A 22057-nucleotide genomic window follows, 5' to 3' on the forward strand; every position below is an offset into this window, starting at 1 on the left:
TTTCTTGAGACAGACTATTTTTTTAACCACCTTAGCGGTCAGGGGGAGAGTAGTGATAGTGACCTACTAAGCCGGTTATCAAAGTCAGATCCCTCCGCAGAAGTAGGGCCACCAGGGGAGCCCCTCAGAAACATCGAGCAGATCTCTGAAATATAGCCCTCACCCGTCAGTGACACCATCCAAGGAAATCCTCTACTGATATCCGCTGTAAGTACTTCTGATACATCTCCTGATCATGATGATAGTATTGATAGTGATGCTACTACACATGGTGAAACTGACCATGAGACAGATATTGAGGGGGATTCTGACAACCAAAATGAACCAGAGATCTGTGATTTGGTGGAAGAACAGATGAGTGAAGGAGTTGGAGGATATAAACTACCACCAAGACCCAACAGAGGAGTCCCGCCAAAGAGATACAGCCCAGATGTTATAGGCAAAAAGGCCAAGTACTCAATAGTCAACATGGCCAAAGGACAACTCTCAGAAATGGCTCACGCATTTGAGGCAGCGCTATATGAAGAAGAAGAAATCCCCTGCACAGTAGAAGAAGCCTGGAGACACAAACATTGGCGAGAGGCAATGCTCAAAGAAATGGGGGCGTTAGAAAGAAACGGCACCTGGGAAAAATGCAAGATACCAGACGGAAAGAAGGCAGTTGGTTGCAAGTGGGTGTTCACTATCAAACGAAGGCCAGATGGTTCTATAGAAAGGTACAAGGCACGGTTGGTAGCAAAGGGATACACACAAACCTATGGAGTAGACTATGACGAGACCTTTTCCCCAGTAGCAAAGATGAACACCATTCGAGTGCTATTATCAGTTGCTGCAAATCGAGTTGATGTCACAAATGCTTTCCTCCATGGAGAATTGAAGAGGGAAGTATATATGGAGGCACCACCGGGATTTTCAGAGGGGTACAAGAAGGGAGAAGGATGTCGACTGAAGAAAACCTTGTACGGACTTAAGCAGTCCCCCAGGGTTTGGTTCGGAAGGTTCACCGAGGCTATGGCAAAGTATGGATTCAAACAAAGCCAGTCGGACCATACGCTATTCCTAAAAAAACGAGATGGCCGAATGACTTGCTTGATCATCTATGTAGATGATATGATCATCACCGGAGATGATACAGAGGAGATCGAAAGACTCAAAGGGAGTTTATTTCAAGAATTTGAGATGAAGGATTTGGGGAGCCTTAAGTATTTTCTGGGAATAGAAGTGCTAAGATCAGAAGGAGGAATATTTTTAAGGCAGAAGAAGTACACTTTGGACATTCTAGCTGAGACAGGACTTCTGGACTGCAAGCCAGCCGACACACCTATCGTAGTAAACCATGGCCTACAAATCTCAGAAGGGGCAGAGCTAGCAAACCAAGGTAAATATCAGCGTTTGGTGGGAAAACTCATCTATCTCTCCCATACTAGACCTGATATTGCCTATGCAGTTGGAATTGTGAGTCAGTTTATGCATCGACCACAAAAGGATCATTATGAAGCTGCACTGAGAATTGTCAAATATCTCAAGGGAACAGTCGGACATGGAGTGATGTTCAGAAAAAATGGACATAAAGGGGTGTATGGATATACAGATGCTGATTGGGCAAGCAATCCAGTGGACAGGAAATCTACAGCAGGCTATTTTACCTTTGTTGAAGGTAATCTAGTCACTTGGAGAAGCAAGAAACAAAAGGTGGTCGCACTATCCAGCGCTGAAGCAGAATTCAGAGGAATCAGGAGCGGGCTAATGGAGATCTTGTGGCTACGAAGATTGATGAGAGAAATTGGACTGTCTCCAGAAACGAGCCAACTTTTTTGTGACAACAAAGCAGCAATCAGCATATCTGAGAACCCAGTGCAACACGATAGAACCAAACATGTTGAAGTTGACAGACACTTCATCAAAGAAAACATTGAAAGTGGAGCTGTGGAACTACCATTTGTTCGGTCAGAGGATCAATTGGCAGATATTCTCACCAAAGCTGTGAACTCAAGAAGCTTCACAAGTGTACTGAACAAGTTGAGCTTTGGGGATCCCACCATTCAACTTGAGGGGGAGTGTTAAATAAAGAAAAGATTGTGAGCTGCCAATCACATTGATACTCCATATAATCAGGAAAAATAGAGTGATAGCATTAAATATAGATTGATATCATTGATACCATGCCTTGTATGTATTCGTATAACACCTATAAAAAGGGTGCAATATGTGAAGTAGAAATCATCAAGGAATACACAATAAACACTCTTTTTCTCCTACATTCCTCCTAACCATGCCTGATATACATTTGAAGACACTCCACCACCAGATGATTTGAATCTCGAATCTTCTAGTTAATTATCATTACTCGAGGTTTGGATACAGTGTGGACATTATTAATTCTAACAAATTCTAGAGGACATATCACAAAGAAACAGAGGGATGCAATTTTAGAAATTCTTATATGGGAATTTCGAAATCTATACAATAATTTCACTCTTATGATCTGATTATTCTTCTACTAGTGATGGAATTGGTTAACAATATTTAAGGAGATTTGGATATGTCTTATCTTTATCTCTTTGAATCCATAACCAAACGTCCAAACCTATCAGTACTCTATAAATAAGCGAAACGTGATTAGATTCACAATATTATTAGGTGGCGTTCGGTTGTCATGACTAATAATCATGAGACTATCCATCTAGGATTAAGTTGTGGGATTATTTTAGTTGGAGGGGGAGGTTATGACTATTTATCATAAGACTGTCCATCTAGGACTAAGTTGAGGGGGTCAATCTTATAAACCAAACATGATACATATTTAATCATGAGATTTAGTCTTGCCAACTGAACACCACCTTAGAAACCACATGAAAAAAATTAAAATTTCAAAACTCCCACCTTCGGAGTTTTTGGAAATGATCATCTCTCTCCTTCTGTTGTGATAATTCTCCTTCAAATATTTGGAGCAACTCAATATTCAAACCTCAAGTAAGAGAATTAGTTAGAAAATTTAAGGTCATATTAACTCAGAAGTGACGAAAGTTACATGCATTCATCTTGATCTGATCTGTATGAGCATGCTAGAATTGCCATATAAGAACAATTTGTCTGTCAAATTTTACATTATAGTAGTAGAATTTTTCCTTGATTGAACTATATGAACTTTTGTAAAGCATTCTATGCATTCTCCGATATCTTCAACGCATCCCCAACAAACTTAACCTTAAGGAAAGTTCACGAGTTGCAGAAATACAGCCAATTTGCCTAATCAAACTTTTAAGAGTGAATGTTTTTTACCTTTTCTATTTGAATGTTTAAATTTATAATTCTCTATTACAAAGTAATCTTAGACGATATGACACGTGCATACATGGTAATAATCCCTCCTCCATAACTGCGCTTTTAACGGACTACATTTCGTTTCTAGTTAACCACATACAAACAATTCCCATCAAATCAATTTTCTCCCCCAAAAAAACCACCACATTCCCCCTCCCCACCGCGGCGGTGCGTGTTATGGGCGTGGCAACCTAACACAAATCCGGAAATGGGGCAAGCCACCTCCACCCACGGCCACATCCTAGGCGAGGCCGACGACGCCACCGCCGCTCAACAGGATCAAGACTTCTCCTCCGGCATCCCCGACGGATGCCTCGCCTTGATCTTCCAACGCCTCTCCCCCGCCGACAGAACCAACTGCCTCCTCGTCTGTCGCCGCTGGCTCGTGGTGGAGGGCCAGAACCGCCGCCGCCTCTCCCTCAACGCCTCCTCCCGCGTCACCGCCCTCCTCCCCTCCCTCTTCACCCGCTTCGACTCCCTCACCTCCCTCTCCCTCCTCTGCTCCCGCACCTCCACCAGCATCAACGACCACGCCCTCATCCTCATCTCCCAGCGCTGCCTCAACCTCTCCCACCTCACCCTCCGCCGCTGCCGCGAAGTCTCCCCCGTCGGCATCCTCGCCCTCGCCCAAAACTGCAAATCCTTAACCAAATTCTCATGCACCTCGTGCACCTTCGGAGATAAGGGCATGTCCGCTCTCCTCAACAACTCCACCTCTCTTGAACAACTCTCCGTCAAGCGATTGCGCGGAATCAAAGACGGACAGGGCTTTGAACTCAGCCCCGGCGTCACAAGCTCCCGCCTTAGATCACTCAAGCTTAAGAAGCTTTACAACGGACAATGCTTCTCCCGCTTAATCACCGAATCAAACAACCTCACAAATCTAAAGATTTCAAGCTGTTTAGGGAATTGGGACGGAATAATCCGCGCTGCCATGACTAAAAACAACGCATTCAAACAGATTCACCTGGAGAAGATCCAGGTGAGCGACGTCGCGCTATTCGCAATCTCCAAATGCTTAAGACTAGAGGAGTTCAAATTAGCAAAAGCTCCTGATTTCTCCAACGAAGGAATCTCCGCTGTTGTAACAAAATGCAAGCTCTTGCAAAAGCTCCACATTGATGGTTGCCGGAGCAACCGCATCGGCGATCCATCAGTGATGGCGATAGCGGAGAGCAGTGCCAACCTAGTTAAGCTTGTTCTAGTTGGGGTGAGTGTTACCTCGGTGAGCTTAACTGCCATCGCCTCGAGCTGTGAAAAGCTCGAGACGCTGGCGTTGTCTGGGAGCAGGACGGTCGGGGACAATGAGATATCGTGTGTAGCATCGAGGTGCATGGCTTTAAGGAAGCTGTGTGTAAAGAGGTGCCGGGTGACGGATGCGGGGATCGAGGCGGTGGCCAACGGGTGCCCGAATTTGGTGAGGATTAAGGTGGAGAAGTGTAGAGGGGTGTCTAGGGGAATGGTGGAGAAGCTTAGGGAGAGGAGGGGATCGTTGGTTGTGGATTTGTGTGTGGATGAGGCTGAGGCTAAGATGGTTCGTGCCAAGATTTTCGCGATCGTTTTCGTCTTCACATTTTATGCGATTCTGTTGTTGAGAAATTATCTCTTGTGAAGGGGTTATGTATTCTTCATCTTGGGGGTGGAATGACTTGCTAAATATTGATTTGTAACTTTGGATATTCTCCAACTACGTTACTATATTGTGGTTGATATCTAGAAGGAAATGAGTTTTGTGAACAAAACCTTACCGTTACTCTTGTTTTATCGCCATTTTAAAGTTAAGGGATGGATAGATCGTGAATGGTATGTTTTTTGTCTTTGTTCAGTAGTTACCTAATGTAATTGGATAGACTGTAAGAATGATAGACTTAGCATAATTTCTTATAGTGTATTTGATACTATTGTTTATCCAGTATGCTTTTGGGTGCAAGGAACCTTTTTCATTAACTGAAATCTTGTTTATTACGAGTGCATATAACCTACATCTTAATTGTGTTTTGTGGATTGTTGTTCGGAGCGGGCAAGAACGTAAACTTATGTTGCTCATAGATACACTGTCTCTGATTGGATCTACTTTGATTTTCAATTGTAACACTTTTTATTTTGCTTGCTTTATGCATGTATGACTTAACTCCTATGTTATGGGTTGAATGAGTTATAAATTGGCTATTGACCCTATTTGAAGGCTTTATAAATAAGAGGGGATGGTTATTCATTCATTTTTGGAGGAGTCAGAATCACTAATTTGTGGGACTACGGGTGTCAATATGCCCCCATAATGTGTTGGTCAGAATGATTATCGGACTTCTACACTTTCAACAAAGAAAAACATCTTTGATACCATGTTAGAAATGAGTCACTAACTCTTTTAAAAGGACTTATAAAGGAGAAAGTTATCCATTCATTTATAGAGGAGTTATGATCCTCAATTTATCGAGTGGGACAAGAAGGGTTTTCAATACGCCTCCACAATGTGTGGGCCGAAATAATCATCAGACTTCTACACTTGCAACAAAGACACTCTTGGGCCAACTCTGATATCATGTTATATCATATTGGAAATGGGTCACTCGTATAGGTGATGTTAGTAATAGAAAGTTAATGCTTGAATATAATGAGCAATTGGTGCAAGGACCAAGTCATAGAATGAATAAAACAAGAGATCAGAGAGAATGAATCAAGAATGAATAGCATAAAAGAATTAAAGAGGAGAGAGGCAAGAGTTGATTTGTATACTAAAATTCAAACATCTGTAAAAATATTTTTAAAATAAGAAGACCGCAACTATGCAAATGAGAAAGTATTAAAACTATATTTGTAGTTGTTTCAATCGAAAAATAAAAGCTACAGAGTACTTTATTTTCTAAACATTACATTCGTAACTTTGATCCGATTCAGATTTTAGAAAATGTGAATCAAAATCAATAGAATGTGAATAATGCTTCTAAATATATATTTATATATATATATAGGGGTGTATTAATAATAACTAATTTTAAAGTTACAATGTACATCCAACCACGTGCTGCCACATGGCACGAAAAATGCAATATTGTATACAGAAAAATGCAATACGCATTTGTAGAAGCTATAAATGAATTTCGGCAGATTGCATTTTTGTTATATGAAGATTGCATTTTTTATTGTTAAATTTTGCATTTTAGATATTGACTGTTTAAATTGCATTTTATATATAGATGGATTGCATTTTTATATGTGAAAATGCAAAACTTAACAATAAAAAATGCAATTTATGTGAAAATGCAAAACTCAACACTATAAAATGCAATTTACATACAACAAAAATGCAATCTGCGAAAATGCATATACAACTAGATTGCATTTTTGTGTTTAAAATATTGCATGTTTTGTGCCATACTTAGCACCAGATTGGATGTACGTTGTGACTCTAAATAAGGGGGCACCCTAGTGCTCCCTATATATCTATATATCTATATATATATATATATAGGGATGTACTAATATGCTAACTAATTTTAAAGTGCTAACGTACATCCAATCACGTGCTGCCACGTGGCACGAAAAATGCAATATTATATACAGAAAAATGCAATATGAATTTCGACAGATTGCATTTTTGTTATATGAAGATTGCATTTTTTATTGTTGAGTTTTGCATTTTCGATATTGACTGTTTAATTTGCATTTTATATCTATACGGATTGCATTTATATATGTGAAAATGCAAAACTTAACAATATAAAATGCAATTTATGTGAAAATGCAAAACTCAACACTATAAAATGCAATTTACATACAACAAAAATGCAATCTGCGAAAATGCATATACAACTAGATTGCATTTTTGTGTTTAAAATATTGCATGTTTTGTGCCACATGGCAGCACCAGATTGGATGTACGTTGTGACTCTAAATAAGGGGGCACCCTAGTGCTCCCCTATATATCTATATATCTATATATATGTATATATAGGGATGTACTAATATGCTAACTAATTTTAAAGTGCTAACGTACATCCAATCACGTGCTGCCATGTGGCACGAAAAATGCAATATTATATACAGAAAAATGCAATATGAATTTCGACAGATTGCATTTTTGTTATATGAAGATTGCATTTTTTATTGTTGAGTTTTGCATTTTCGATATTGACTGTTTAATTTGCATTTTATATCTATACGGATTGCATTTATATATGTGAAAATGCAAAACTTAACAATATAAAATGCAATTTTGTGAAAATGCAAAACTTAACAATTAAAAATGCAATTTTCCTATAACTAAAATGCAATATGCGGAAATGCATGAACAACTTCACAAATGTGTATTGCATTTTTATATATACAATATTGCATTTTTCGTGCCACATGGCAGCACGTGGTTGGATGTATGTTAGCACTCTAATTAAGGATGCGCTAGTGCTCCCCTATATATATTACTATAATAAAATAAAAATAAAGAATTAGTGAATTGTGTAATCTATTTAGTATACTATCAAATAATAAAAATACATAAATAAAATAGTTATTCTATCAGAAAATAAATATAAGTATTCACATGGAATAACACTTTTTTAGAAGTTGATTAATTTGTTAGACTGATCGCGACTCTAATTTAAATTCTTTCTTAATATTTCGACGAATATGATTGGTGAAGAAAATTTGAAAAAGACAATTTGAAGGCTCTAGAGACGAAGTCAGTTGATTTTATGAGACGCATACGTTTTGGGAATTTGTCAACGCCAAGTCGGCGTCGTCCCATAGACGGTTTACAACAAGTTGAATTGTTCCTCAGTTTTAAAATTCCAAGTCCAGCCGCAAATTTAGAACATTTTTCACATTATTAAATTATTTTATTAAAATTCATAAAATAAAATAAATAAATAATAAAATTTGATTAATTTTGTGACCAACTTTAAAAAATACTATATATGATTATTGTGATATCACAATTAAATTTTCTTCCTTTATAATTTAATTTTATTTGTTTAAGTAATAATCCGGTTCCATTCATTTATTGATATTTTAAGTAGGTTTTATAAATTTTTAACTTAATATTTACTCCATCTAAGCAATGCTTTAGTGAATAGAATATTAAGTTAAAGATTTACAAAACTATTAAAATAATTTCCTTTATTGATAGCATATTTTCGTGGATAGCGCAAACACACATGAAATTGGATTTTCAAATGCACCGTTGTGAGCCGTAGTCTTGGCCGTGGCACCGACGCGCCGCCCACCACGAAGCCCCCACAACCACGCTTTTGACGGGTCAAATATGATTTCCCCATTAATATTAATATCCTGAACTGAACCCCTCAATTGTTGAGTTGAATCAGCACAAACATTTCCAAATTGAATTCTCCCCAAAAACCACCTCTCCACCACCTAATTCGTTTCTCACCATCCGGCGGCGCGTGTCGTCAACGAGCCATCGTGAAAATGGGCCAAACCACCTCCTCCTACGGCTATTCCTCCGGTGGCTCGGCCTATATGGCCGATCTCAGCCTCTCCCCTCACCACCACCGCAGCTCCTCCCCCGATTCCGCTCCGCCTCCTCCCGACGCTGATTCCTCGAATCAGGAACCGGACTACACGTCCGAGATCCCCGATGAATGCCTAGCCCTAATCTTCCAATGCCTGAGCTCCGGCGACCGGAAGAGGAGCTCTCTCGTCTGCCGCCGATGGCTCGCCGTGGACGGCCAGAGCCGCCACCGCCTCTCCCTCAACGCCTCCGCCGATTCCGCGCCCTTCCTTCCCTCGATTTTCACCCGCTTTGATTCAGTCACCAAACTCGCCCTCCGTTGCGACCGCAAATCCACCAGCATAAACGACGCCGCGTTGGCGTTGATCTCTCAACGCTGCCATAGCCTCACACGCATCAAGCTCCGCGGATGCCGCGAAATCACCGATCTAGGTATGTTGGCTTTGGCTCAAAATTGCAAAAATCTGCGTAAATTCTCCTGTAGCTCGTGTTCGTTCGGTGTTAAGGGTATGAATGCGCTGTTGAATAATTGCTCTTCCCTAGAAGAGCTCTCTGTTAGTCGATTACGGGGAATCGACAACGGCTTCCCCGCCGAGTCGATTGGCCCTGGGATTGCCAGTTCTAGGCTTAGGTCAATCACGCTTAAGGAGCTCTATAACGGCCAATGTTTCTCGCCTTTGGTAATTGAATCGAAGAATTTGAAAAGTTTGAAGATTATTAGGTGTTTGGGGGATTGGGATAGATTGCTTGAGGCGGTGGCGGGGAGGAAGAATTGTTTAACGGAGGTTCATTTGGAGAGGCTGCAGGTGAGCGACGCCGGATTGATGGCCATCTCTAAGTGCCCTGATTTGGAGAATTTTCACCTGGTTAAGACCCCTGATTGCTCCGATGATGGGATCTCTGCCATTTCTGAGAAGTGTAAGCTTTTGAGGAAGCTCCATATTGATGGCTGGAGAACTAATAGGATAGGTGATGAGGGATTGATTGCTATTGCCAAGAATAGCAAGAATCTCGTGGAGTTGGTGCTTATTGGGGTGAATCCAACGACGGCGAGTTTGTCAGCAGTGGCCTCAAATTGCCTCAACTTGGAGAGATTAGCTCTGTGTGGGAGTGATACCATTGGAGATGCTGAGATTTCATGCGTTGCTGCAAAATGCAATTCGTTGAGGAAACTCTGCATAAAGGGTTGTCGTATTACTGATTCTGGGATTGAGGCATTTGCTACTGGCTGCCCAAATCTGGTGAAGATCAAGGTCAAGAAGTGTAGAGGAGTGTCGAGAGTGGTTGTGGATCAGCTCAGGGCGAGGAGGGAGTCGTTGGCTGTGAATTTAGACGTGGACGAGGTTGAGCTTCCGAGCATAGATTGGAACACAAGCAATGCAGGTCTACAGGAGGTGGAGTATAGAGGGGAGTTGGCACAAGAAACTACTCATGACCATGGACACGATAGTGAAGGATCAACGAGTAATGGAGCCCGATCATCCAATAAGTCGAGGTTCAGCCTCTTGGCTGGAAGAACTATTGCTGCCTGTGCTTTCCAGAGGTTAGTAAACGGTAATGGTAGTTCAAATGATAGCACATGATTGAGTTGTGTAGGGGCATAGCATTGCAGAGTTTTGTATCTGTGTAACCTGCTACTCTATTGTATGGTGACTTGATATCCTTTTTTCCTGTAGAAATTTCCAATGAACTCAATGTCTTCTGCCTGCTTTTAAATATACCATGAATTTTCCTCATCTTTCTAATTCTTTGGTTGATGATAAATTGACAGTGATTAATAAATTTTCTGATAATTTACAGTTTTCTAGTGCTATTTTCTTCTCTTATTTAACAAGCTGTGTCCTATACCTACGGAATCTATTTTGGGTGTTTTTGAGAGAGTATTTAATGTATGTAGTTTCGTTTTAATTATTGTTGTTTAAAATAATATAATTGGTGGCTGTTGTTAGGCCGATTCCTACCGAAATAGGTTGACCGTAATTCTATTATTTCACGCTTCTTTTAGTTAATTTATTGTCTTATAAGCCTCCCATAATTATTGGTCTTTTTATATACTCCTTTGATGATATATTTTACTTAAACACATTAATTTTATTTGATAATTAATTTTTTTTCACGAAATAGGATAGGAGGCTAAAATGTACTCCTTTGTCCCCGATTAAGAGTCACACTTTAACCAGACACAAAGTTTTAAGAAATGTAAAGAAAAATTAGTTGAAAAAATTAGTGGGAGGTGGGATCCATTTTTTTATATTGGTTTTATAATAAACTGTGAGTGAATTGAGTTAGTGGAATGTGAGACCTACTAACTATTTATAGTAAAAATAAAGTGTGACTCTTAATTGGGGACAGACCGAGATGGAAAAGTGTGACTCTTAATCGGGGACGAAGGAAGTATACGAAACTAAAAGGATATAAATGAAGAATTTAGAAAAAAAAAATAGAGGGAACATCTTTTTTAGTCCACGAACTTTGCCAAAGTATCATTTTAGGTCCGTGAACTTAGAAAATATCATTTCAGGTCCATCAACTATGGGTTAATATCATTTGAAGTACTTTTTTACTATTTCCAAGTTTTTCTGGACGAAAATACCCTCGATACCTTAAAGGGTATATATTTTTAATAAACTTATCATATACTCATATTTTTTATAAATATCTATATTTTTGACGAATTTTCTAAATATAATTTGACCTTCAATATTAGCACTTAATTATGTGACATGCAAGTAAAATTGCTTCTTTAATTTTTTATATTAAAGAATTTTAAAATTGAATAAAGAACTTTCTTTAATAATAAAAAATTTAATTAAGGATCTTTTCTTGCATGTCACAAAATTAAGTGATAATATTGAAGGTCAAATTATATTTAGGAAATTCATCAAAAATATATAGTAAAGATATTTATCAAAAAATATTGAGTATAGGATAAGTTTATTAAAAATATATACCCTTTAAGGTATCAAGGGTATTTTTGTCTAGAAAAATTTGGAAATAGTAAAAAAGTACTTCAAATGATATTAACCCATAGTTGATGGACCTCAAATGATATTTTCAAAGTTCACGGACCTAAAATGATACTTTGGCAAAGTTCGTGGACCAAAAAAAGATGTTCCCTAAAAAAAATAAAAGAAAATTTAGTTCTAAACATAAGTTTAAGTTTTATTAGTAATAAGGAATATACGAAATCCAATTCAAATTAGAATGATTATTCGAATTTATCATTACACTCGACTAGTCACATCTAATATTATCACAAAACATTTTGAGTGTGTGAATACCATTCTATCTTTGTCGGAGTTGCTCATGTCTAACTCCTACGTCCTTGATAGCATCAGCAGTGGGCCGCCCTATACTCCGCCACGTCAGCATTTTTATCCTCATACTCATTCACCTGCAGTAGGGCGTCTTATAACCCGTCCTATAATTTTAACTAGTATTTTGTATTTATTTTTTATTTGTTATGTTTGCAAATACATCAATTAGCAAAATAAATATAAAAACACCACAAATTAAAAGGCAAATCCTATATTTACTTAAATAAAAAAAATTACAACAATAGGAATGGAAAGTGCACTACAGATAAGGCGGGAGAGTTGGTCTAATTCATTCCCAACTGGCGTTTGAGATCATCGATCAAATTCTTGTAGAACTCGACTTCTCCCGGGTCCTGGCACTGCTTCAGGACAGCGTGCGTATCCAACAACATCCTCTGTGTGGCGCCCCTGACCAAGGCGTCGTATGACTTCGACGCAGCCGAAGGAGGGGCCGGGTCCGGGTTCGGGTTTTGTGAGGACGTCGCCTTTGCCTTCCCCTTGTTCTTGGCAGCTTTGTTGCCAATGGGACGTCGGGTGGACATCGGTGTGCCAGAATTCTCATCCTCGTACAGAGTCTGGTTGAGGTCCATCTGAGGTGTGCCGCCATCGCTGCTCGTGTACTCGCCGCCGGCGGTGTTCTTCGTCCTCTTCGACGCAGAGGACGTGGACAACATCCCTCCCTTGAACTGTGGCTTATCCTTCATGATGAGCCAACAGTTGTAGTGTTTGAACTCGCCGTACTGTGACACGTACTATGCAAGCGCTTTGTCGCGCACATCCATCAGACTCTCGCCGTTGCGTTGCTCCCTCAAGAATCGAGTGTACTCGGCCGAGAAAAGCTTGAGCGGCTTCTTCACCTGATCCCAGTGCTTGCGGAGCTACTCCTTCGTGCGCTTCCACGAGGTCGGTGGCTTGTTTCCGTTGTAGCGATCAGAGATGCGCGACCAGTACGCGATGATATTTTGGTTGTTGGCAAACACCGAGTCCTCCGAAATATCAACCCAACACCTCGTCAGCAACACGGTCTCCTCATTGTTGTAGTTCGTCCTCCCTGGGGCATATTCATCGTTCTCGGCCGGAGGAGTTTGGGCTTTGACCTTCGTTTTTTCTTTCTTTCCTTGGGGGCGGGGGTGGGGTCGGCGGTCGACTCCATGTCAGAGAGCCCGTAGGAATCCGTGGTGGAATCTGGATCGTACTGGGTGTTCTGTCCATATTCATCTCATTTAAGTTAGGATAGATGTATCTTTATTAGTTAGTGTACAAGGAGAGTGATCAATTGCTAACTCATTATTTAATTACTAACTACAACTAATTTAAGACCATATAGGATTTTATAATACTTGTGGTCTACAATTTGCCACGTGTAATTTTAATTTTAATAAATTAAATCGGAAAAGATTAAAAAAAAACTACTACCAAATTAGGGTTTTGAATGAAAATGTCAATATAGTGTTTCGAAAATATCAACATAATGCTTTGAGAATGTCGACACAAATGTTTTGAGAATGTTAACACATTGCTTATATTGACATTCTTCATGTATTATATTCACATATTTTATATATCATGTTGATGTTGTTGTACGAAAAAATTGAAAATTTTTGAATTTTTTTCAAATTTTGACATCGGAACATATGCAAGTGAGATCTCCTTAGAATCCTTATGAAATTATCTTTAATTTGATATATGTTGTGCGAAAAATAATTTAAATCGGGAAAGTTATTAGCGTTTTAAAGTTTTGGGATATTTTTCAAAAGTTAGTTTACAGCTAATTTGTTGTAAATTGACCTTAATGCCCTTATTAATATTTTTTGTTGATCGTATTGATATTTCGGGACTAATGATTTAGACCCTTGATTTGAATATTTAATGGTTATTATTTAGTTATAGTTAGTTATTAAATATTGAGTTAGCAATATAAAATTCTTCCGATATACTATTAATAAATCTATATAATTTTATGGATGTAATCAGTTTGTACTAATTAATATGCATCGTGTGAGGGTTGATCTCCAAACGATTGCGAAGGAAAAAAGAGATCTATAAGTAAAAAAAAAAATCTTAATTAGATTTGTTTCCTAGAGAAGAAAATTGGTATGAGTGAGCTGAGTTGTAAATATTTTTAATAACAGTAATTCACTTTTTAAGGTCAAATTAGAATTATTTATGGAGAATTCAATTATTAAGATAAATTTATACAAAATTATACTAAGTACTATACTTCAAGCAACAAATAATACTCATCCAAAAAATCAAAATTAATGTACTTTAATTATATTTACGAACCTATTTTCGTATTCAAAATAAAAAGTAAACGGTTTATTTATTCCCAATTTGAAGTCCACATTAATGAGATGACTACACACTAAACTAACCAAACCAATTAAAAACACTATACAATGGAACCCATCGCCGACGGTTCATCCACCACAGCGGCGACTCCAGCCGCGGCCTCATCCGCCATCTCGCAGTGGAAATTCGCGGTTTCGCAGCGGTTCCAGCACTTCCTAGATAAGTCAACACCGTACTTGCTGTACCGTTGGATCGCGTTCCTCTGCATCGCATTGATCTATGGAGTCCGGGTGTACCTGGTCCAGGGATTCTACGTTGTTTCCTACGCCCTCGGCATCTACCTCCTCAATTTGTTCATCGGATTCCTCTCGCCGCAGGACGACCCCGAATTCGACGCCACGCTCCCTATTCGGAACTCCGAAGAGTTCCGCCCCTTCGTCCGCCGCCTTCCCGAATTCAAATTCTGGTTTGTCGCTTTTGTTTCTGTTCTTCAATTACATCTGAAATCGGGGTTTTTGTACTGCTAGTTGAAGAATTTTTCGATTTATAGGGAGTAATTAATTTCGTATTGCTAATGTGATCGCTTACCGACACTTTGTGCCCTAATTTTTTTTCAATTAAGTGAAGAGGATCTGCGAGTGCTATATGGTTGTAGTTATGGTTTTGGGTTTGATATTTAATCCAAATTGTTATAATGTCAAGTTTTTTTTCTGTAGTAATGCTTTAAACTCTTAACTCTAATTTTCAACTTAGGAGCAATAATTATTGGGGAAGGATGGTGCAAAAGTTAATATTGTGGATTTTGAAGTTAGCTAATTTACCTGAATCTGAATGTTGTGATAATGTTGTAGTTAGCATGGCAGGCTAGAGATAATTGGTAGTCGAATCACTTGTAAACGAATGTTGTTCGACTGCCACTGTATGAAACAAGCTAATTCTGAATATGTGGTACCAATCAACTTATTTGAGTCATTTTTTATGTTAAACTTAAATCCATGGCACGATCAGGAACAATCGATGATTGTAAATGGATCACAAGGTGAGCCATTAGGTTTTACGAAAGAATGAACTTTGAGGATGAATACTTCGGTGAGGGCTGAGCTTGTTGTGTTTTAACTATGTTCTTGCTTGTTTCTGGCACCTTCAATGCCTGATTTAAAGCCTAATCTGTTCACTTTTAGTCTTCATTGTGAGATTATATGGTAGCCTTTTGTTTTCTTTCTAGGTATTCAATCACCAAAGCGTTCTGCATTGCTTTCGTGCTGACATTCTTCAGCGTGTTTGATGTACCTGTGTTTTGGCCAATACTTCTCTTCTACTGGGTCATGCTGTGCACACTAATGCTAAGGAGACAGATACTTCATATGATGAAGTATAAATATGTTCCATTTTCTACTGGGAAGCAGGTAATTCTGTGATTTGCCTTGCAGTTCAAATGTTGTTGTTGCTTGAGATGCCTTTTATCCTCAAAATAAGATTTATCCATTGTCACTTTCAGAAATATGGCGGAAAGAGGGACTCCTCTCCCGAGAGAGAAAGCTTGAATACTTAGTTGAAAATTCATGGGTAAGTATGATAATATCCTGCAAAAGTTTTGTTAATTATTCTCTGTTATAATTTCGGCTCCTCAGGAAGAGTTTGCGCTTCCCCCGGCCAATTGAAGTTTTCTTTGCTATGCTGCAGAGGAAAATTCGTATGCCGCAGGAATGCAGATGCGTGATCTGACTATGAAAGTTGAAATGATATAACCAGCAACGAGCTTGTTTTGTTATTTATTTTTATTTATAAATTTTATATGTTGTGTAGACTAGTGAAGAAAATTTTAACTCATAATGTTGGAGCTATGCATAATTCGACTTCTTATACTTAGTACTGTATATCCAGCTACTTGAGATGAACCATAACACCATCGTTTTGAAATATTGTGGTATTCATTTAGTATTATCATTCATTTTTCTTAGGATTTTACAGTTTGAATTAGTTCAATGCTTGCAGAAGAATTGAGTGGAGAAATATTCATGCTTCAAAAGCATTATTTTGATTTCACTTCGATTTCAGACAGCAAGATCTTGTGTTTGTACCACCATTTCTTGATGTAAGATTCAGAAGAGAAAGAAAAAAGAGAGTTTGATTTAGAAAAGCTACTTTTGAAGTAGAAATACAGACTGCTCCTCTGAGGGGAGCAAGGAAACACATGAAACTGAAAACACATATCTACAGATAAATCTCTCCAACAAAGGAAAGGGAATAGTGAAATCCCAGATAACAACATCCAACAATTGAAAAACAGAAACTAATAAAAGAGTGCTCCTGATCGAAGTGAACATTGTGGATCTTGGAAAGGGCCAAACCCAATCACTGAGAGGCATAGCCATTGCTAGTCTTGGTTGGATAAGAAGCAATCATAGCAATCCCACACTTCCCAGATGCATCACGCACATTGCGCTCGAGCCTGAAGTAGCCATCTTCCCCCCAATTCGTCCCCCACGAATTCCTCACGAGCCAATAGTCCACCCCCCTCTCCCTTCCGTACCCCACAACCACCACGCCGTGATCCAGCTCCGTCCCACAACCCCCAGTGAAAACACCCTGCAACCACAACTCACATATGTCAAACCATCCAATGCCTCAAATATCCAAAACATGTTAATATGAAGTTTTTACTTACCGAGGAATAGAGTTGGAGGGCCCTGCCGGATGCTTCAATGCCCACGCTAACGGGTTGATGAGCCACGGCCTTCTGCAGGGCCTTCTCGTCCTGGGGTACGTCCTCGTACCCGTCTATGGTCACAACCTTGGCATTCCTCTACAAATATTTGTAAGAAATGTCTATTACTAAAAGTGTAAACAACTTATGTATGTGAAGGGAGTGGAACTCTTTTTAAAATGGGAACTCTTATATCAGTTAGTTGATACAGTAATATCAGTTGACATCACAAAACATATCAATTATTGAACCAACCCTGTTGAGATCGCATTGGCCATCGGCACCTCTGTAAGGATAATCCTCTTCAGTGTCCATGCCGCCGTTGGAGATGATGAACTGGAAGGCGTAGTCCATGAGGCCCCCGTTGCAGCCGGAGTTTTGTGTTCTGTCACAGTCCACCAGCTCCTGCTCCGACAGAGTAATCATCTCCCCTGTCACAATCTTGTTTATAGCTTCCACGGCAGCCACAGTCGAGAAAGCCCAACAGCTCCCTGTTCCACAACACAACACAAACTCCAAATCAAGATATATAGTTATTAAAGAGAAGGCAAATTATACACTCACCACAAGTGCCCTGATTCTTGATGGGAGCAACAGCGCCTGTCTTTCTCCAGTCAACAGACTCAGGGAGGCGATCGCCTGCGCGGGAGAGGTAGCGCGGGGAGGCGTTCTTGGACCTGGCGAAGCGGCGGTGGGCGTCGATCCTGGTGCCGAGGTACATGGACTTGTACTCGGCGTGAGTGAGGTCGGCAAACTGGTTGAGTCCCACCTTGTAGGTCCGGTTCAAGGCGTTGTGCTCGTTGATGTAGTTGTAGTTGTCCTTGAAGATGTCGAACCTTTTGTCCTTCTCTCCGATGGCGTTGTAGGCTTTACCATGCCGCGCTAGCCACTCCTCGTAGAGGCCCTTCAGCTGTTGGTCGTCGGGTGTTGTTGCGGTGGCGGAGGCAGAGGCGGCCAAGCTGAAGATGAGAAGGGCGGCGATGAGCATCGGCATGGCTGAGAAAGGGAGAGAGAGAGCTCAAGGTGGGATGTAGTTAACGAGAAGATATGTTTTGTTGGTGCTTAGGATTGAAGAAGGATGGATATGTGCTGTGGTTTATATAGGCATAAAACTTGATAATAGTAAAATATTGCTTTGGTCTTTTGCAAGGAATCGGACTAGATTCATTTTGTTGCTTAGTTCTACGGCAAGCTTGCTTTTTTCTTTTACATGGACTAATGCGTCATTCGACTTGAACGCTCGACATCTTGGTTTAGTAGTAATGCGTCATTTGATTCGAATGCTCGACGTATTAATTTATGAGTAAAAATTAGTTTTGGTCTTAAACATAGGATATGAGTAAAAATTAGTTTTGGTCTTAAACATAGGATCAAAATACAAATTTTGTCTACAACATTTAATTTTTGAAAAACAGGTCTATAACAAATAATATACTTGTCGATATGGTCCTTTGTTTTGACAGTTCCGTTAAAAAACTAACGGTCATATCATTGTGCAATTAGCGTTGACAGTTAGTTTTTTAACAGAACTGTGAAAAAAAGACTACTTCAGTGTCATTTTCCTGTTTTTTAAAAAGTAAACGTTCGTATTTTGGTCATATGTTTAAAACCAAAATTGACATTTACTCTTAATTTAATAATAGTATGATTTTTGCTACTAGAGTCACATGGATTTTATTTTTATGTCAATATCGTAAATAATTTTTTTACTATTTTTATTACTGCATTCGGTTTTTATTTTTCTCTCTACTTAAACGCATTAAACAATAGCTTGCTTTTAAAATGTCAGTGTTACCCAATAATTGTAACTTGAAAGAAAGGAATTTAATATATAGTCCAACTAGGAGTACAAGATAACATCATGTGATGCATGGAAATTGCTATATACTGTGGTTGTTTAAAATGATAAGTATCAATTAAAATTGGAAAACATATTACACGTGATTGACTAATTGTGAATGATTCACTCGTAAATCATAAAGTTTAATTAATCAGATCATTTAATCTTAATTAGTCTAGCATGATGAATTGTAAAATGTATATATTGCTCTATACACGTTTGCAGAGATATCGGACGGTTTTACACGCTTTGTTACTTAGTTAGACAGCAAGCTATTTTTTTTTATCACTAAAGCCATTCGCAACGGGGGGCCGATTCCCAGATCCAATGATAGGGGCCCAATCGGCCATCGTCGGTCACCATAGTGGGGAGGGAGCCGATCTCCCTTCCCCTTCGCCTTCGCCGTTCCGCCGATAAATCGGCCAAGCCGATGCACCTATCGGCTCCGCATCGGCTCGCGATAGGCCTCCATTGCGGAGGCTCGGGCTGGCGGAGCCGATTTTCCTTTTTTTTTTTTTAATTAATCCTTTTAACTTTCTTCTCCTATATAAATACCTCAATTCTCTACATTTCACACACCCACATCCTTTACTTCACAATTTTTCTCATTTTTTCTCAGTAGAAATGTTTAATTTCACCCACAATTCATTTCTTGTTGTATTCTGTTTTCCAATATTGTTACAATACATCGAAGAATGAATTTATTATGTAATTTTATTTATATTATTTAGATATTTATGCTTTTTTTAGTTTTTGAAATAAATGAGATAGGCTCTAGGATGGGCTCTCTATTGCAGTGAAATAGGCTCTGGTATGGGCCTGCCAATATGGCAAAAAAAATAAAGATAGAATCTGAGATGGACTCCAGAGAAGGGCTCTCTATTGCTAATGCCCTAAATACCCCATACATGGATTCACAATATCACATCACACGCACTAATCTATTTCTATGTGATGCACTAATCTATTTAGATGATTGAATGCGTTGAATGCATCATATATAAGTTTATACTCCAATTAAGCTCATAAGATTTTTACAAAATGAATTAGGAGTACTATTTATTAATAAAATTTAATGTACTCTAATTAAATAATCAAATTAAGGTAGATGCACTAAATGTTCTAATTAAGTCTAATTTTTGTCTATTTGAGATATCTAATCTGTACCAACTTCACACTGTAAGCACTGAAATCTAGAGTTAAATCTTACCAGCCATTCCTGTAAACTGAATACCAAGAACAAATCAATAATGCAATTGGCTAGATTTCATTACTCTTTATATGATAAAGGATTTAATAACATCAATAGTCTTTTCCCAATTGCCTCTGACTGACAAATCTAAAAATAGAAAGTTATGGGAACCGGTAAAACCATTAATATTGAACCTGGATCCATTTTCATACCATATTGGGAAATCAACCAAATCTGGCGGCTCGGATTCTCAAACTGGTAAACCGCTATATTCAATTCTAATCGGTAGTATTCTGCCTACAATCTAGGATGCAAGATTTGTGGAGCCCCAATTTTGTCAAATCACAATCCGCCACGTCTTCCTATATTTGAACATTTGTTATTTGGAATATAGATTTTTCATTGTTTCATTTCATTGAACCAAGTGCCACCGCTTGAATCACCAACGGATTAGACCACCGAAACTCTTACCCAATAAGATTTTATAAATTTGTTAAAAGATAAATAAAATCTAGAATTTTCCATATGTTAATGCCATACAATGAGCGTAACGTGGCCTGACTATGCAGTTCAAACAGAGGTTGTTGATTTCTTTTTCTTCAAAAAAACTACCTCTCCTTCTCTCTCATCTTTTTTTGAAAAAAGAAGATAAAGATGCAACTATATGAAGATTCCTAATCATAACCAAGATGGAGTCTAAGCATAATAATCTAAAGTTAATTAAATTTGAAATAAAAATTAGTAGTATGAAAACTTACATTATTTCAAATCCAAAAGTCCGAACATAAACAACAAATAGATCAACCTAGCTAATAAAGGTCACAATTCACTAGTATTATTAATAAAACGTGCAAGACAAAGTATGAATTTTTTTTTTTTAAATAATTGATCCAATTACTGCTTGCCAAGATAGGACAATGGATAATCTCCCCAACCATTCTTCACCGGGCGAGTTTCATACAAGTGACACAACTAACGAAATAAAATTGCAATTTGGTCTGAATACATTCTAATAAGTTATTTTATTCACATTTTATTATATAAAATTAATTATAAATATAGAATCGACATTTCACAAGCTTTTTTATCTATGATCGAACATAAATATCCTTTACATATCTTAAAACTTGAACTAAGTCAACTTATCACACAAAGAGATTATTATAATTTTGTTATGTTGAAAGCAATATGTAGAAATTTGTAAAGCCACAACATTACTCAAGGAAAGTGACCCAACAATCATCTAAATTAACCATATATAAGTTTGCTTCAACCAAATATTCTTCCCTCTAAAGTTTTCGAGATTTGAATAGATGGCACACCACCGCCAACAAAATATTTATATGGAGTACAAGAATTTTGGATACCAAATATATTAATTTACAATATTCATCGATCTTCCGCTATTTAAATAGTTCTGCTGAGAATTATTCTTTCATTGGATTAGCAATATGTGACCAAAAGTAATGAATTTACTTGTAATAGATTGTAATCAGAATGTGGAAATAAATAACACAGCAAGTTAATAGTCTTATCCCTATCTATATATATCGTTGTGTATCATTAGATAATAAAAAAATTTGATCAATGGAGGAAAAGCGCAGCCTGCAACGCCAAGTCTATATATATGGAGAATATATTTAACACATTTCCTATGTTAATAGTATCATTTTCCTGCATTCACTTAATTAAAAGCTGGCTTCACCAAACCTAGGATGATGCCAAGAATTCTGGATATTAAAAACAATTAATTAGACCGATTCTGGTTTTGAAATGAAATTAGAACGTATATTTCATTCCAACAAATAATTTTACTATGCTTTTGCAAGAGAATTTATTTTTTATTTTTATACTTTGTATGTTAAATAAATAAAATTATGTGGCTATATGAATATATTTCTATACCTTTTACACAAGA

The 22057-nt window shown here is 38.2% G+C and overlaps 4 protein-coding genes across 5 annotated transcripts; 3 read left to right on the plus strand and 1 right to left on the minus strand.

The window, feature by feature from the left end:
- The first annotated feature begins 3532 nt into the window (after window positions 1-3532).
- LOC125209382 (F-box protein SKIP2-like) lies at window positions 3533-5241 on the plus strand. Its single transcript, XM_048108975.1, has one exon. It carries the CDS (start codon window positions 3533-3535, stop codon window positions 4934-4936), a length of 1404 nt encoding a protein of 467 aa, XP_047964932.1. The 3' UTR covers window positions 4937-5241.
- Window positions 5242-8613: 3372 nt separating this feature from the next.
- LOC125215317 (F-box protein SKIP2-like) lies at window positions 8614-10527 on the plus strand. The gene has a single exon (XM_048116702.1). It carries the CDS (start codon window positions 8749-8751, stop codon window positions 10372-10374), a length of 1626 nt encoding a protein of 541 aa, XP_047972659.1. The 5' UTR covers window positions 8614-8748; the 3' UTR covers window positions 10375-10527.
- A 3926-nt stretch (window positions 10528-14453) lies between these two features.
- On the plus strand, window positions 14454-16344 carry LOC125213844 (protein RER1A-like). Of its 2 annotated transcripts, none has more exons than XM_048114596.1 (4): window positions 14454-14866; window positions 15626-15806; window positions 15899-15966; window positions 16032-16344. In XM_048114596.1, exons 1-3 carry the CDS (start codon window positions 14508-14510, stop codon window positions 15950-15952), a joined length of 594 nt encoding a protein of 197 aa, XP_047970553.1. In that variant the 5' UTR covers window positions 14454-14507; the 3' UTR covers window positions 15953-15966; window positions 16032-16344. The 2 variants fall into 2 exon arrangements, with proteins under 2 accessions (XP_047970553.1, XP_047970552.1); XM_048114595.1 differs by having other exon boundaries at window positions 16084-16344.
- A 165-nt stretch (window positions 16345-16509) lies between these two features.
- LOC125213843 (zingipain-2-like) lies at window positions 16510-18187 on the minus strand. The gene is made up of 4 exons (XM_048114594.1): window positions 17672-18187; window positions 17363-17598; window positions 17069-17206; window positions 16510-16989 (listed from the first exon to the last, which is right to left on the minus strand). Exons 1-4 carry the CDS (start codon window positions 18099-18101, stop codon window positions 16756-16758), a joined length of 1038 nt encoding a protein of 345 aa, XP_047970551.1. The 5' UTR covers window positions 18102-18187; the 3' UTR covers window positions 16510-16755.
- Between the last annotated feature and the right edge of the window lie 3870 nt (window positions 18188-22057).

Source organism: Salvia hispanica, chromosome 3 (assembly GCF_023119035.1).
Source record: "Salvia hispanica cultivar TCC Black 2014 chromosome 3, UniMelb_Shisp_WGS_1.0, whole genome shotgun sequence".
NCBI classification, from domain to species: Eukaryota; Viridiplantae; Streptophyta; class Magnoliopsida; order Lamiales; family Lamiaceae; genus Salvia; species Salvia hispanica.

Bases quoted from the DNA above. Each gene is read 5' to 3' on its own strand.
- LOC125215317 (XM_048116702.1), top strand. From the start codon at position 8,749: ATGGGCCAAACCACCTCCTCCTACGGCTATTCCTCCGGTGGCTCGGCC.
- LOC125209382 (XM_048108975.1), top strand. From the start codon at position 3,533: ATGGGGCAAGCCACCTCCACCCACGGCCACATCCTAGGCGAGGCCGAC.
- LOC125213844 (XM_048114596.1), top strand. From the start codon at position 14,508: ATGGAACCCATCGCCGACGGTTCATCCACCACAGCGGCGACTCCAGCC. The intron at 14,867-15,625 runs GTTTGTCGCTTT...TTTTCTTTCTAG, and splicing joins CTTCCCGAATTCAAATTCTG to GTATTCAATCACCAAAGCGT. The intron at 15,807-15,898 runs GTAATTCTGTGA...TGTCACTTTCAG, and splicing joins CATTTTCTACTGGGAAGCAG to AAATATGGCGGAAAGAGGGA.
- LOC125213843 (XM_048114594.1), bottom strand. From the start codon at position 18,101: ATGCCGATGCTCATCGCCGCCCTTCTCATCTTCAGCTTGGCCGCCTCT. The intron at 17,207-17,362 runs GTTGGTTCAATA...AAATATTTGTAG, and splicing joins GCCAATGCGATCTCAACAGG to AGGAATGCCAAGGTTGTGAC. The intron at 16,990-17,068 runs GTAAGTAAAAAC...TTGTGGTTGCAG, and splicing joins CCCTCCAACTCTATTCCTCG to GGTGTTTTCACTGGGGGTTG.